The sequence below is a fragment of the Lissotriton helveticus genome, chromosome 9, assembly GCF_964261635.1.
Source record: "Lissotriton helveticus chromosome 9, aLisHel1.1, whole genome shotgun sequence".
NCBI lineage: Eukaryota > Metazoa > Chordata > Amphibia > Caudata > Salamandridae > Lissotriton > Lissotriton helveticus.
This window is the reverse complement of record NC_136070.1, coordinates 1,170,961,087-1,170,977,911: the sequence shown is the minus strand read 5'-3', so window position 1 is coordinate 1,170,977,911 and position 16,825 is coordinate 1,170,961,087. Positions and strand designations below refer to the sequence as shown.

The window sequence follows — 16,825 nt, the reverse complement described above, 5'->3', positions numbered from 1 at the left end:
TCCATGCCGAAGCCGGCTGATCACGAATGGATGGCAAAGGTGGAAACCCTGAAGGGCTGTGCACTGGCGCCGAAGTGGAGACAGCTGCCTGGCATCAATCCAATGACTAAGATGGCCCAAACGACACCAAAAGCGAACCCGCCAGTGTGACTTCTCTCAGCTCCAGAAGAAAGAGGGGGGACAAATATAAGATGAAGCGAAATATATTCCTTCATTTAGGACATCGAAGCCCTGGCTCCCAGAAAAACAGGGAGGAGCGGAGCCGTGACCGGACTCCTCAACCGGTGAGCAGGAGCCTTGAGAGACAGAGTCTCCATGCGGCGAAGCCGAGGTTTGCTAAGACTTCAACTGGCTATGCTTACTTTGGGACGTCAATGGGGAGCGAGGTCTTTGTGAATGGCTCAGACCCATGAACGGACCTCCGAATGAAAGAAGCTGAAGACCAAGACCGACGTGAAGTGTCTGAAGGACTTTCAGTCGCACTGCCAAGAGCGTCATGCGTCCTTCCTTCGGAGCCTTCGGTTTCAGCTTCTAGCAGGAGCTGCATTTTCTGGACTTGTGGTGCTGTCCCAAACACCACATACAAACTGAAAGCTGGTCTGTGACAGACATTTGTCGAGTACATGACCCACAAGCCCTAAAGCCTGAAAATGAATAGAAAAGGTACTGTTCCCACAGACAAAAAACGTGTCCAAATAGGCCCAAAAAGGGCCTGAGAAACCGGTTCTCCTGATCCGTGTTACAGGGCGAAAAGAAGAAACGGATGTCCGTGCAACGTGCTCCACTGACATCACAACTGGAGTCAACATCATCACAGAGTTGTTCGATGCCATCCTCGCTGCGCAGAGGTACTGCTGAAAACTTTCCAGATCCTGTCTGGTGCATGGGGAGAATTCAAAAGTTAAGGAATCTATGGCTAGATGTCTCTATCAGATATAGTCTGAACTCACCAACTCGTATTGTTACCCCCATTGTATATATTGGATTTAATTTGCTACCTTCATTTTATTATACCTGGTCATCTATTTTCTGAGGCAATGCAGAATTTCCTAAACTAACAATCTGTGTTGGAGCTCTAATCCAGGCTGTTGCTTTGAATGTTCACCACTAGAGGAAGTGTGGGTGAACTTGAAACTTAGTTCTGTGGATTCTATGAATTTGCTGATCTTATTCTCTTCATCTGGTTCAGCGAATGACATCAGCATTGTTTCTCTATCAGTTCAACATGAAGATGAGTGAGTCATGCTCATCAACTTATGGAAGTCTGTTTTAAATGCATAATGGAATGGGATCTCAGTGCTTTACTAATTGGCTTACACGTCTTCTAGATTGACAGACAGGACTGTTGCATATGATGGATACATGTGACTGGCACTTGTTGATAGCGGGAGCCCCTGTGTATTGTGCTAGACTGCTACTGGCATGTCTTAACTGTGCTCAATGTATGTTAAGTGTTCTGTGTAATATTTGCTATTTCCTTGACTATATGGTGCATCTGATCAGTGTTGGATATTTGAATGTGGCATACGCCAATGATGAGCACATTTATGAATACTAAGGGTGAACAAGAACACAAGTGATTAACAGAGCAAGCAAGTGAATGTGTATTGTGTGCCTGCGGAGGCACCTGGGTGAAAAATGATCATATCAAAGGTTCATGAGTAACCCTGGCCCTTTCCCTTCCCTTAGCATCCTTTTTCCAGATAGGAGTGCTTCTCTGTAGGAAGAAACATAGGTTAAGTTCAGAGTTTTAGGTTTCTAGCAGTAATCCCGGAGACTGCTCTCCATCTGACAATGAAGGAATGATTTCTCTATATATGATTGCAGCTAGTGTTCTGAAAGGATTGGCATGCATGCCTTTGGAATAAGGCAGGATTTCCACAGTGACTAAATATGTCCCTGGGCTGGCAGGTTGCCAGCTCAAACGGGATGGATGTTAAACCTCCAAGTTTTGTAAAAGCTATTCTAGAAGTGGCAAGATAGGAAAAATTGAAGGTTAGCTTGTACTGTCCGATTCTCAATCATCCACCTACATTTCGGAGCATCCATCTGTACAGGAAGACACATCCGTTCCTGCCTTCTCCTTATTTCAATCAACTCCTCAAGGCATCCTTCTGGCAAGGCGTTTCCAGCAAAGGGCAGACTCAGACGAGTGAAAAGCCTGTCTGGGCCTTCGGTCAGTACCCTTGTTCTTTTAAACCTACTAGGTAAGATGCACCCCAAATTGTCAACCCCCTCAATCACACCAAGGCTTAAATGAAACAGTCCCACTGAATCCTCACACACAGACTCAACTTCATACACATCCCTCAAACTACAATACACCATCAAACTACAAAATACACATTCAACCCAAGCTCATTATCACCCACTCTGCAATACTGAACATATGCGACATTGTACACCTCACCACCCAACACAAGCTTGATACCCTCTTCATTACAGAAACATGATTCACGCTCACATTCTTGCCATCCTTCACCCCACGGGCTATAACATTCATCATGTGGACCATACACTTAAGAGTGAAGGTCTAACATTCATCCAAAGGTTCTCCTGGTCCGGCACCATAGACAAGCAAATGACACTCAACTCCATGGAGCTCCTAACATGCCACTTCAAACTGCATCACTGACCACCGCCGTTCATCTTATCAACAGGCCTTCCATGAAGAACAAGAATGTCCTCGATGAATTGTCTGATCTGCCCTTCGTCTTATCCATCTAAAACGGCCACAATACCCTCTTGGGTGAATTCAACCTCTTAGAAAACACAGGCTCAAAAAAACTGGAGACACCCCACTCAACCGTTATCAACTTACTCAATGCAGTACAGAATTTCACTAAACCAACACACTTCAAAGGCTACATACTCGACCTCACATTCTAAACATCACCAACAATCCAATGCAAACCATGCATACCCATGGACTGGATTGACGACTTTACCACTGCTGTCTCCAGCTCAGTGTCCTAACAACAGATCAAGGACAAACCAAAAGAGAAGAAGAAACCATCAGATCCTTCAAAAAAATTATTTATTGACAAACAAATGCTTGAACTTAGCTCTTGACCGGCCAAATTCATGTCAGATTATACAACCCTCTCAATGATTTCAACAACATTCATGCTATGATTAAAACAACAAGTGCAAGCCAAAACCATCAGTGCCCTAGAACTCTAAAGATTTCACAGACAATACATGTTCAATTTCTGCGGATTCTATGAATTTGCTGATCTTAATTTACAAAGCCAGCACGACAGGAACTCTTGCTTATCTTGCACACCATCTCTGGTAGCTCTCAGCACATCCAATACACCATCATACTGGAGACTAAGAAGTGAAAAAGACAAAAAACAAGGCAGCAGGTCTTTTCTTCGATGCACCAAGGAAATAGAACAACATCCCCATAACCATCAAGAGCGCCCCAAAGACTTAGCCAATTTAGGAAGGAATTGAAGATGGACCTCTTCAACTAATGTTACCTCACAATGCAGTAACAGACAATTTCTGCTGCCTGAACCGCGCTCCTTCGGTCACTTGTTGACTGTAGTATTGCCTTTGACCCTGTACAGAGTTCCACTGCCTTTTGGTTAGGTTTGCACTGTACAAATACCACGTACATACATATTTATATACATACATGCAGGAGAATATTTCACTTCTTTACTGCATCTCTCTGTGGCAGATAGCTTTTACAGTATCCTTCCCATTTTATTCACATTCCTCACGCTCCAGCATGGTACAAATGCATTAAGTCAGCCAGTGAACTTGCTGTAAGGTGGGCGCTGACTAAGGTGGTATGCAGGATGTTTAAGGTGCTACACCCGTAGGTTTGTTGTAACTGATCGAATTTTCAGATGGCCTCATAGTGCAACAAACTGGTAACGGGGAGTCTGTTCACCACAGTCCAGGGTTTCTATAATTGACCACAGTCTGATAAGACTTGTAATGACAGGTCGGTATTTAGTTCTTGGTATTAATTGAGCTGTGGGTGAATGATTTGGTGGGTAAAAGAGTGGCAAGGAGGATTTATCTTACATTCTCACATTTCTGAGGCGAATACCTTACCCACTGCCTGGCAGCTGGATACAGAATGAGTATAGTGTTTACGGCTAAGAGGTGTGACTAAGATGGGTCCAGGATCTGCAAGGTGCCCTGACTAATATATTACTTGAGTTTGTAGTATGTGTGGGTGATGTTGATCAGTGTTCTTCTTACATCCGTGTGGCAAAGGTGTGTCATGGTGGAAATTGAAATAAATGCTATATAGAGATGGATCACTTACTCAAAGGACCTAGCATTTTCAGTGGCTTGACTAAATGACATGTGATGCGGAGAATCAATAAGAGATAGTTTTGAAAAGTATGGGCAGTCACCTTAATGAGTTTACAACTGCTAATTGAACTATTTTCAAGGGTCAGTGATGCAGAAGCTGAAACCTAAGACTGAAATTAAGAAACAGTAATTTAAGTTGTGGTGCCTCATCCATATGTGCAAGTCAGAGTGTTGCCTATGGAGATTCATCAGCTGATCTACGCATTCATTTATTTCCCTACCAAGAGGAGTTTCAAAAAAGTTTGACTGCATACACTGAATTAGAAATGAGAGTTGCTGGGCAAAAAGTAAGCAGCATAACCTGGGCTAAGGCAGAATAGACAATTTACTAATCTTTGAAAAGAAAGTGGTAATCGTATTTGGTTGGATCCAGTTTTCAGTACACCCTCCAAAATGCATAACAAATACAAAACCACCATAAATGAGCCAGGATTTAGGAGCTTATTCAAATAAACTATGTGTTATTGAAAAAAGAGAAGTCGTCAGTCAATGGAGACATTAAAAGAGTACGCTAAGTTACAGATGACTGTAGCTGACCCATTATTATCAAAATGAAAGTTCTATTGTTGGTCAAGGTTGAAGTTGAGGTAAGAATCAGGGCTAGTGCGATATAAATCAGAGACTTGCTTTGCTGTCTTCTCTCCAGAACACATGCTCTTCCCCATTCAGATAAAAGGGACTGTGATATATAGCCAGGGAGACTTTAGAACCTTAAATCTTCTGCACCACGGTGCAGAACCGGAGAGAGTGCTCAATTGTTAGACATATTTCATTTGTCTACAAGATTAATGGTTATCCTTAAATTTTGTCATGGATTAGGTCCTATTAGACCTATGTAAGAAATCAGGATACTGGTTGAGGGGGGTAAAACCCTTCTCAAACAGCAACCACAATTCATCTCAGGGTGAAGTCCCAAGCAAATCCTAAATTAACCTGTGCTTACCCTCTAGTAGCTTGGCACATATCAGTCAGTCTTAACTCAAAGGCAAAGTGTAAAGACTTCCAGCAACTTCAAACAGTAACACAGAAAAAACAACCCAAAATGAGCACACACCAATTTAGAAAAATAGTGTTATTTTTAATTAATAAAACAAGACTTGAACGAAAAAAACTCCAATTAGTGGAATCGGAGCTATTCAATTTGAAATTTTTTTGTGAAAACAGGGCCAAAAGGCATAAAGAGCCAACTTTGGATATCCGGTCACACCAGACCGGGACAAAATTATGATGAAGAATGGGCCAGTTGCAATAACCCAGTTAGGCCAGCTAAATAAAGTACCTCAAATCCTGGTTTGCAGACCATCAGTTCTGAGGTGCGGCGAGGCTGCAGTGCGAGGTCCTGCATCATTGTGAAGGATCCCTTTGACCAGGGATTGTGATGCGAGGTCCGGAGTTAAGGATGAGCCTCATGGTGATGCCCTGGTTGTGATGAGCTGAAGGGATGTAAGGGGTGTCATCGTCATTGAAGCTGCCTTCCCTGAGGGATGCAAGGGGTTGTGCTAAGGATGTGTCTAGCAGCGCCGGTTCCGATGCGGCGATGTGATGCAGGTTTTTGAGGCGGTTCTAGTTCACGCAATAGTGGCGGTTCTGATCTCAGTTGCCCGCATAGCAGAGAAGATGCACCGGTTCTACTGGATCCACAGAGGATGGCAGAGCACCTTAGGCCCACTTCCAAGTGTCCAGGACTGGGTAGCACCACTTGGCAGGGTAAACTCACAGATGGCAGAGTCCAGGTGCTGGGTCAGGTTGTTGGAGCAGTCTGTCCCAGAGGCTCAAGTCAGGTGGTCTGCCAATTAGCCCTTGGAGTCACTCTGGAGTTTTGGGCTCACGAGATGCAGGTCCAGTCCATCTCACCCAAGCAAAAGGGCAGCAGGTCAGCACAGTAAGGCAGCAGTACTGCAGGACAGTAGTACAGCAGGGCAGCAAAGTGGCAGTCCTTCAGCATCACTGCAGTCCTTCTTCCCGGCAGAGTATCCACAAATTTACTGAAGAGTGGGTGTCTGAGGTCCAAAATGTATACCCAGTTTTGCCTTTGAAGTGGGGAGAGGTTTCTAGAGGTTTCTCTTTGAAGTCACCAACATCCTGCCTCCCCTGGCTCCAGAATAACTAAAGGGTGTATGCAGCCCCTTATGTGGAGGCAGGACACAGCCTATTTAAGTATAAGTGGGGCTGGCCCAGCTCCTCCCTCCCATTCTACCAGTGATGGCCCATCCAGGCACACCTAAGCTTACTATGGTGTGTCGCGGTCTAGGAGGAATACACAAAGCTCAACTGTCAATTATACCCAGTCATGTGACTCATGTACAGGCTACAGGCACTTAGGGCCATATGTATCAACAAAGAATTTTGTGATTCTCAAATTGCGAGTTTTAGCGTATCACAATTAGAGAATCGCAAAATGCAATGTATGTAGGATTTGCTAAAAATGTGGCGAATCCTTCATATTTACGAATTGCAAATTGAGATTCGCAATTAAGGAATACCTTCCAATTTATTCCTATAGGCTAGGAGGCCCATAGGAATGATACAAACATGTACACAAGGGTTGAGGCAATGAAACCTGCACCTGTTGCAGTCCGTGACTTTGTAGTATGACGATGGTGCCCAAGAAACCAAGGAATACAACCCCGTATATTCCTTTAAGGGAAAACCATTAGCTACAGAACAAGAAATGTGGAATCAGCACCCATCAAAAGTCTCTTCAATAGTCTTTTAGCAATCTTTAGTAAATTTAACAGAATTCACTCCAAATGAACAGGTCCGGACTTGCGAATAGTTGTTTTTCAATTCTTTATTGTGGTATTCAGTCAGTAGAAAAAATGATCCATAGATTTCTCTTTTTTTAGTTACGTTCATGATCATGTGGCACAACATGGTAAAAGCATTTAGTGGTGTGTAATTGAAAGATGCAAACTGTCCTAAACGTACTGGAATGGGACGCAGCGTGGGAAGCAGGGATCCAGGAGTCTCGAGCTGGATATACTCTGGTCCGGCACGCGCATGGCTTCGTGTTCATGGTGTTAAGGAAGCATGGGTGGGTTGCACAGATCCGGACGGGGGTACATGACTGTAGGCACATACTAGGGCATAGTCCGGAGCTGCACTGTCCTACAATGACTGACTGGAAATGTACAGAGACCCAAGAGTGCAAGGCTGCAGAAGCACGGTCTCCGGGTTAGTGCTGGAGCTCATTCAGATCTAGCACAACAGAATTATGGATGCAAAAATTCCGGGGTTGGAATGAAGAGGTGAAAATTACATATGATGGAGAAGCACGGTGTCTGGGCGCGGGATGGAATGCACAACCCCAGCGTGGTACTTGCTATTATGCCCCCCCTCCCCTCCCAGCATGCGGCTATGAATGCATGGGCATAGGAGTGACAGCGGTTTTTAGGTGGTTTTCTTTTTTGCTATTTTCACTTCTTTTAATCTAAACTCAAATATGCACTTTTTTCCACTGGGCTGCCGCTTGAGTGTCGAGTATGTGCTTGGAATGTAATAGTAGGGTATTTTGTGTTTTAAATCGCCTTTTAGTGTTTCTGGTTGGTCAGAACCCCCGGATTAACAGCAGAACAGCTTCAGTGTGAAGTCTCATTGGACAACGTCTGTTTCTTTATTCGGAGAGTAGAGCCCTGGTTATGTGACATAACAGGACACAGTTGTGCGTGACAAACGTGGACCACTCCCAAACTGCACTTATCGTTAAAGATACTTGCATTTTTTTCCAGACCTGTGCCTTTAGTACTCTGCTCTCCGGATATCAAGCAGGAAAGAGCAAACGTGACTGAAAGCCGTTTAAGTAAAGGCAAAATATTTACAGAATTATGTTGTTCACTTTCAAATAACAAATGGACAAGTTATAACACATCAGGCACAGTTAAAAAAAACTCTCCCTGATTTTAAAGGGGTGCTGTACATTTAAAGGACTCATGCTCCTCTCCAAAAGAACTATTGTCTGCGAATTTAAGGAAATAATTCAGATCTCTTCTACAAATTATCACTTGCAGAGCCCTGTAAGGGTTACCACGTTGTTAAAAATTGACGGTGGACTTGCCCACCGCATTCCACGTGAGCATCCGCACACCTATGAGCTCAGCTGTGTCTCAATGTCAGCAATGTCTCCCGGAATCATGGCCCGAGCAGAGGCAGTTATCATATCTGGTGCATCCGTGCAAGGAAACGAATCGCTGCGCGTCTCGTTGTGAAGTTGCACGGATTTATGGAACCTCTGCGACCGGCTACGTGGAACCCGTCTCAGTAACAGTTCAATAAGAGTTTAGAGTCCAATTGTATTACTCAAGCGTTGTCACTGAATGTCGCTATTAATTGTGCGCATTCAACCGGCTGTCAGGGGTTGAATCTGTGGCCATTGGGGCACGCTTGGGTTTGCAAAATGTGCCTCAACCCACTGAGCTATGTACTCGCTAATCACTCCCTCTCCCCACCTGGCCCTTCCAAACTCGGGGGAAGTAGCTCGGCTGTGCTGTTACGCAAACAGCGCTGGCATTGGCGCACAACTGAGGACAGGCAGGCCAGCATTTGTTTACTGAGTGGCAAGTCCCTCGCTCCCCGGGCACGGCGCGCACATACCGATCCCCTGGATGAAGATGAAGCCCGCTATCATCCGCACGGGGTGTCAGTTGAACTCTGCGAGGCCTCCGTCCCAGCCCAGCCCTTCCAGCCAGTGGAAGACCCAGATCAGGGCGCAGAGGACGGCGAGGAAGGCCAGCACCAGGTTGCAGGCAAGGAAGCAGAGGAAGCTCCTGTAACGCTCCATCTTCGCCCCAAAATCTCAGCAGCAGGGGGAGGGACGCCATGCGCTGCTTCCCCAGCCCCGTGCGCCTCCGGCGGCGGCCAGCCGTGAAGGAAGGGGCAGGCCTGGCGGGAGGGGGCCAGGCACGCCTGCCTCCGGGCCAGCTCTGTTCGCCCAAGTGTGCCAGGCGTCCACTTCCCGAGCCATTTCCACAAGTGTACCTTTGCACGGTCTCTTCTCCTCCTGGCAGGAAGGCGCACTGGAAGGGGCGATGCCGTTAGGTGTTGGCAGAAGAGTACAGCCCGGTAGCTTCATGGGCCACGAGTTTCTCCATGCCCGCTGCAGTTCTCCCAGCCTCTGGGTGCCGGAGATCCCAGCTCGCTGGGGGAGCTCACTCGGTCTGTCCTTGTGAAAAAAAAACAAGTTGGCACCAATCTGCGCAAACATGCACACGAGCGCACTGTGTCACCCTTCATTAGAACCTGAGCAAACGTGCATCGGCGCATACACAAACCTCCGCCTGCACAGACTTGCAAAGCCTACCAGAGTGAATTCACTTCACACAGTACTGTTCACAGACTACGCACTTACAATTCAGCTGTAACTTCGTCTTCTACAGGCCGTTCGCACGTTGCTGTTGTCCCTGCCGATAACTAAAAAAAAATGGCGGCCGCAGGATTCAGATTTTTTCGGATTCGGGGGCGTGGTTTTGTGGTTCTGAGTGACAGACAACGTCACTGTCTGAAGAACGCAAAAAATCACGCCCCCCAAATCCGAAAAAGACGGAGCTTCTTTGGAGGGACGGCTCTCTCCTCCAATGGCTGGCCTCTGTTTAGGAAGCCAGCCAATGGAGGAGAGACGAAAACAGAGGCGGGATAAAGCAGCCTACTAAGTAACAATAAATCTCGGACTTCCGGTCTGCCGACCGGATATTACCGAGACCTAAAAAGGAAGGTTAGGGTCTAGAAAAAGGTTTATTTTGCTAAGTCGAAATTACAACTTTGAATGGCACACAAGGGCTGCAATGGTAGGCCTGAAACATGTTAAAGTAGCATTTAGTTTAAAGGTCTTAAGCACAAGTAGTACCACTTTACTCTGGACTTACAAGTAAATTAAATATGCCAATTGGGTGTCGGCCAATTCTACCATGTTTTATGCAGAGAGCCTAAGCATTTTAGCACTGGTTAGCCGCGAGGAAAGACAAAAGTCAGGGGGTGACACTGCAGAGAGGGCCAGGGATAACAACCTACAATGGGCATCAGTGAATTAACAGGTTTAAACATAAACAAGACAGCAGAAATTACTCTAGCACAGTATGAATATGCAATTTCAACAATGCAAACATAGCAGGAAATTTGGTGATGGAACTACGAAATAAATAGAGGCATCAAAGCAAATGTGCTGCTTAAAGACATTCTCTAAAACCAGATGTTGGCATAAAATAACACTTTAGTTTTACATGATGTAAGGGGCGCAGTCGAGGCACCTGCAGAATTGGGAGGGAGGAGGTCATTCCATAACGGGCCCCTTTCCGGCCTAAGGCCTGTGGATTTTAGTGAGATATGGGAGACCCAGAGCCCCTCATTACATTCTGCTGGGAGCCCCATCATTTTGGGCTCAGCCACTGCCTGAAGTATTCAGTTAAAGGAAACGGAAAGCAAACGCGGATATCCACTTTCCCCTAAACTAGCATTCAATGTAATTCACAATGACATACAAACAATATTCAAAAAGAACAACAAATCATACTTGGCTCTGTGGAATTGTACCCCTGGTTTTTCAGTCCATCATGCACCGCCCTCGATGACAGGATTCTACAAAATTAAAGAGATATATACTTCATATTTTGATATCCTAGATTGTTTAATAAATGAAGGCAGAATAAGATACAGCAATGAGCTACTTTCAAAAACCATTAACAAAAATGTTAACATCATGTCATACGTATACAGGATAATATGGTTTACACTTCTTTTACATTTAAATGCAATTAAGTGTGGTCAATGTTTGAAACAATCATTGAGGAGAAACTTGTCAAAAATGTTGTCTACGCATACTTATTTGAAATGGTTAGGGAATACCCATACTTTGTTGATGGTTGATGCCAAGACGCCCTCGGGCATTCGAGCGCTTTACAAATCACAAAATCAAAATCAAATCAAAATCACCTCCAATAAAGCAAGTATACACTTTTGTATGATCATATATAGATCCTGGTTACTCTTCTAGGCTACTCTTGTACTCTTCATCTGAATCTGTATGGAAAGTTAACTATTAGATTTAAACCAACAGGATAAAGTGTGGAGTGTGGCTACGGAAATTGTAATGCAAACTGACTTCATTAACTGTTAACAAAACACACACTGTTGGTTTGAAATAGAATGGCTTATAATGCCACAAGTGATCAGCATGCAGACCCTATGACACAGTGTTAAAGTTACTGCGTTATGCAAGAGGTTGGTTCCAAAGGAAGACCGGTTCTCTCTATTCTATGACCCAAATAAACCAGATAAATCAAATACTTGACATAGGTTTATGGCGAGTACTTCTTTAGAATATCTTCCAGATTTGTTCATATTTATCCATGCATAATTCTCTGTGAGTGCTACCTGTTGTCAGTCAGCAACTTGGTCCAATATAAGAATCTGGTAGAAGGAGGGCTTCAGTGAATCAAGAGAACAAAAAGGACTTACTGGTTATTGGAGATGGTTGTACAATGCCATCAGCTACAATGGACATGACAGTGATTCTGGCTCTACTGGATATCCTTCCATGGAAATGAACTATTCATTATATTGCACGCACATTCCCCGTCTTTAAGAAGTACTGTAAACTGTTCTTTAGCCAATAGTTACCAAAACAAAAACTATTCTTTGTGTTGTGTTATGTTAATATTTATAAAGTGCAACCATCACCTCGAAAGCGGCACCTGGGGGCTGAAATCCACACTTGAATACTGTGAATCTGGAGCAAAAAAAGGTCGCTTAGGCCTGTGATTAAAAAAAGAGTTCCCAAGATGCTTTCTGAAAAAGGTTTGACTTCTGCTTGTTTCAAAGAGAGGCAAGCACAGAGAATGATCTCCCACCTCTGGTCTTTAGACTGAACCTTGTAGATGCTAAACGTTTTGAGTTGCCCAATCTTAAAACTCTAATCTCTAATTGGGGTATATAGTGTGTGTCGGTCTGAGATAAATTTTGGCCAAGTCCTGCGAATAGCTCTAAAGACTGTTGTAAGGGACATAATTTGTTTTTCAACCAGAAGTTAGTGAAGTTCCCTCTGACATCTAGTTATGAATGCCCTGCAGGGAAGTTTCAGTACGAGTCCAACTGTGGCATTTCGTGTAATTTCTTAATTAGATATTTAGATACTCAAAAATAAAGACGATTGCAGCAGTCAATCCTGGAATTGATTAGGGCATAGGACACTATTTTCCTGGATTCCAAAGGGAGAAATTTGAAATATCTTCTAAGTGTGTTAAACACCATAAGGCAGGTTCTTGCCACCACAACAATTTGATGATGAAAGAACAGATCTGTATCAAATATTATTCCCAGATTTCTGGACACAACCATAGTGAGCCATTGTATCCTACCAGTAAGGAAGGACTTAAACCAGGCTTAAGCTTTTCCTTGTTTTCCGATACAGGTTAGACACTGTAATAAAATATATGGGGATATTGGGGATATTGTATCAAAATCGGTCGATAGATCCAGGAGAATTAGAACTGCAATGTTTTACCCCATCAAGAGGAGTTTTATTGTTTCAGACACTTCCAAACGACAAGTCCCATAGAATGATGAAGTTGGAAGAAAGCTTGAAGGGGGTGTAGAAACTTGTGAGTTTCCAAATAGTTAAGAAGTAGGAAATGGACTAATTTCTTCAACACCTTTGTGGGAGCTGGGGGCAAGGCAATGGGTAGTGAGCAAATTCAAGGGATCCATATTTGGTTTCTATAGTGAAGGCTTTACCAAGGCTAATGTTCTCTTTTCAAGCTTAGAGACTTGACAAAGTGACAGACAGAAAATAGAATTTAAAATAGAATGGATAACCTCAATAGCCTTCCTCAAAATGGATGTGGGGCAGGGATCAATTAGTGAGCCAGATTTGTAAGACCAGATAACAGATTCTGACCGTTGTTATGTAATAGGCTCTAACTCAATAAGTAAGCCATTATGGTAGGCCTTGGTATTGTTCAATTTGTTGATTTGTAAGTTGGGGTCCCCCCACCAGAGGCAAACCAGGGTAACATAATGAGAATGTAGCACATTTTGCTTCAGAAGGAGTTCTAAATAAGATAACAATATGTCTAAAGGTTTTGCAATGCCGCTTAATTCCTTGCTATGTTTCAGCACCATGCACCACCACACTTAGACCATTGGTAACAACCTCCAATAGTGAACATATCTACACTCCTCTGTGCAAACTCTAATGTAGTGGCAAGAAACTCCTTGCACTCTTGGTTATAAAAAAGAGTGTAGCGTATTCTATGTAGCTATTAAACCATACAACTATAGAGAGTGGTGTTTGACCCCATGTTCACACATTTTCCTTCAAATCATCATGAGCAGTTCCTTGTCCAGGTACTTCTCCAAAGCTGTTACATTTATATTCCCCCCCAAAAATAGGGATATTTTTGTTGCTGAAACACACTTCTTTTTCGTGACCCAAGTGAGACAATGTCTTTCTAAAACACCATCAAAAATCTTAAAGGTTGGCTATCACAATGCTATGAGCCTGCAGAGAAAAGGTTGCTAGCTACAGACTAAGGGGAAGACCGATATATATCACCCCCAGAGTTCTCCGTTCTGTCCATACACTGCATGAACAACAGATTACAGAACAGCAGCTGAATCACATCAATTCCAGGATCTACCAATTTCTGGAATGTATTTCCGACACAACTATCAAAGGCAAGGGGATGACCTCCATGGTAGCTTACTGGAAATAGCCATGTGGATTGCTTCTGGTTAATCACCAAAATCTTCTATATGGTTATATGCACCAGATTCCAAAGTCTTATTTTGCTCAAACCGGATTAGCATGTTTGATTTGAGACTCTGCATGATAAAAAGCACTTTTTCTGCCCCCTGAAACAACACCTTAGTTCTGACCTACATGGCTGCTAAATAAACTCACTTTCCACTGAATCACCCAATTGTAACTTCAATGTGTGCAGCAAGTCCCTATGCTTTTCTGCCAACTGAAAATTCTGCTTCATTCTAGAACCCTCTCATATATACAGCCTCTACTAGTGGCTTCACAAGCATCTCACATCATGCCACAATTCTTCTCTGCCCCCACGATTACATTTGACATATTGTTTCATATATCCTGAGATCTTACCTTTTATCACCTTACAAGATTGACATCTTTTTCTGTGCTCACTCTATGGTTATTCAATAAGATCTTTTGAATATAATGTTGTGATGCAACCATAGGCTCCCAGACTAAGCCCACCCAACATTTCCAGATGTAGTTATTTCTTATGGAAGAATCACGCGTGCCAAACAAAAACTAACAGAAAAGGAAGTTACACTGAAACCGCTGTGCTGCACCCGAATATCTAGGAGTGCCAGCCCCTCAGTTACCACTTTGCCTTTCCATGCTTCACCTGCCCTAAAGGAATTTCTTTACTTGCTTTTAAATATTCAAGCACATCCATCAAAATATTGAGATCCTTCCCCCTCAAATGACAAGGGTCAATAAACTCGGCAATGCTCTAACCCTGGCAACAAAGTCCAGCTGACTACAGGAGATGCCTATACAGTAGAAAGTATGACCAATATTTTGCGAACATGAGCTGTCTCGGGAAAAAGTTACCTGCATCTTTGTTATGTAGTCTGGACATGACCTACGCAGTCGTTTAGCTGTAAAATTTCCAGGAGGAAGAGAACAGCATATTCAGAAATGTACCAAGAACCTTAGAAAATAGTTGGCAGAAATTGCAGAACTTATGTGACTCTGCTACACTGTGACTAAGGAATACATTTGGCACCAGTTCCTTTTTATATTCTGGCATGAACTATATACAACACAATTAACTTAGAAGAAGTGGGTACTTTAAAGAATTTAGTAGAGCTTTAAGGCCTATTCCACATTCAGATTTTGAGTTTATTCATTCCATGCTCTCCATCAATAATACAAATATTTATATGGAAAACGGTTCACCCCTAGTATGCTGCATATGTTACTACACTTTGTATTATCTAAAGCCCTGAATAGGATCATGTTATTTTACTAAGAATATACCCTGGTTGCAGAGTGAGTTAATCAACTCAGGAAGCTTGCACTTTAATGTTTGCCAACTATGCCTGGCATGTAATTTTGCTAATTAATAAAAAAAGATAATGTCTGAAATGATACACGAATATCCGTCCATTGTGTTTTCCCATACAGGACCTCATTCTGTGTGGCTCAGGGAGTTTGTGTTGTGTAGGGCGCGGGTAGGAGATTTATTTAATGGACTTCTATAAATACAATGCACCGGAGATTGATATTTATTAGGCTAAATACATAACGAATAGTTTCTTACCTGTCGGTGTAGTTTTGCAGCTTGAAGATCTTTCTGGATTCACTATGCTGTGCATATTCCGCAATCTGGTGGTTGGGTCCGGAATCGTAGTCTTTTTTTTTTTTTTCGTAGCCCAGGTGGGCGTCGACGTCCCACCATTTGGTGTACCTTCGGTGACGTCGGCGTGCTTCCGGCGGAAGCTACCACCCTTGGGCACCATCTTCGGATTCTTTTTTCTTCCTCTTTTTCTTTTCTGTGTTTGTAGTGAATCCATGGCTATGTTTGTTAATCGTTTTTTCAACGTAATTCTTTTCACGTATCTTTTCACGTATCTTGTAAGCTTCAACTTGCTTTCTTTTTATGTGTTTCCACCTTCTTCTCCAGCCTCATTTCTCTGGCGGAGGCGGGTGGGTTCGCTTGTGAATCCAGAAAGATCTTCAAGCTGCAAAACTACACAGACAGGTAAGAAACTATTCGTTTTGCAGCGTGAATCTTTCTGGATTCACTATGCTGTGCATAGATTTTGTAGCGGTTTTCGTTACTTTTGTGGCGGTTGGGTGGAAGATGAGCGTTGGTTGTTGAATGTATGTTGAAGCACCTTTTGTCCTACTTGTGCTTCTTTGTTCATTTGTACATCCACGCAATAGTGCTTAGTGAACATGTGCACTGAAGCCCATGTTGCCGCCAGGCATATGTCTTGAATTGGTGTGTTGGCCAGAAAGGCAATTGTTGCTACTTTCTTCCTGGTCGAGTGGGCCTGTGCCCCTCCAGTTAGCTCCTGGCCCGCTTGCTTGTGGCAGAATTGTATTGTCTGTGCGATCCATCGAGCTATGGTGTTTTTAGTCACTGGTTTACCCATGTAACTGTTTGCGAAGGATACGAAGAACTGTTTTGTTTTCCTGTGTCCCTTCGTCCTTTCAATTTAGTGCATCACAGCCCTTCTTGCGTCTAGAGTGTGGAATGACCTCTCAGCGCTTTTAGTGGGGTTTTGGAAGAAGCTAGGAATCTGAATACTCTGATTCATGTGGAACCTTGACACTACCTTTGGCATGAAGTGTGGGTCTGTTCTCATCACGACTCTGTCACTGTGTATCTGGATGTAGGGTTCCTGCAGTGTGAGTGCCTGCAGTTCGCTTACCCTTCGTAGCGAGGTGATTGCTACTAGAAAAGCCATTTTCATTGTTAGCATTTGCAGTGATGCTTTGTGGATGGGTTTGAAAGGT

The 16,825-nt window shown here is 43.6% G+C and overlaps 1 protein-coding gene across 1 annotated transcript in view; it reads right to left on the bottom strand.

The window, feature by feature from the left end:
• Positions 1-16,825, bottom strand: part of SFMBT1 (Scm like with four mbt domains 1) — a 478,713-nt gene that overhangs the window by 58,154 nt on the left and 403,734 nt on the right. Inside the window, exon 15 of the mRNA XM_078661640.1 lies at positions 10,841-10,905. Coding sequence (XP_078517766.1) covers positions 10,841-10,905 — 65 coding nt within the window. The remainder of the gene's footprint in view (positions 1-10,840; positions 10,906-16,825) is intronic.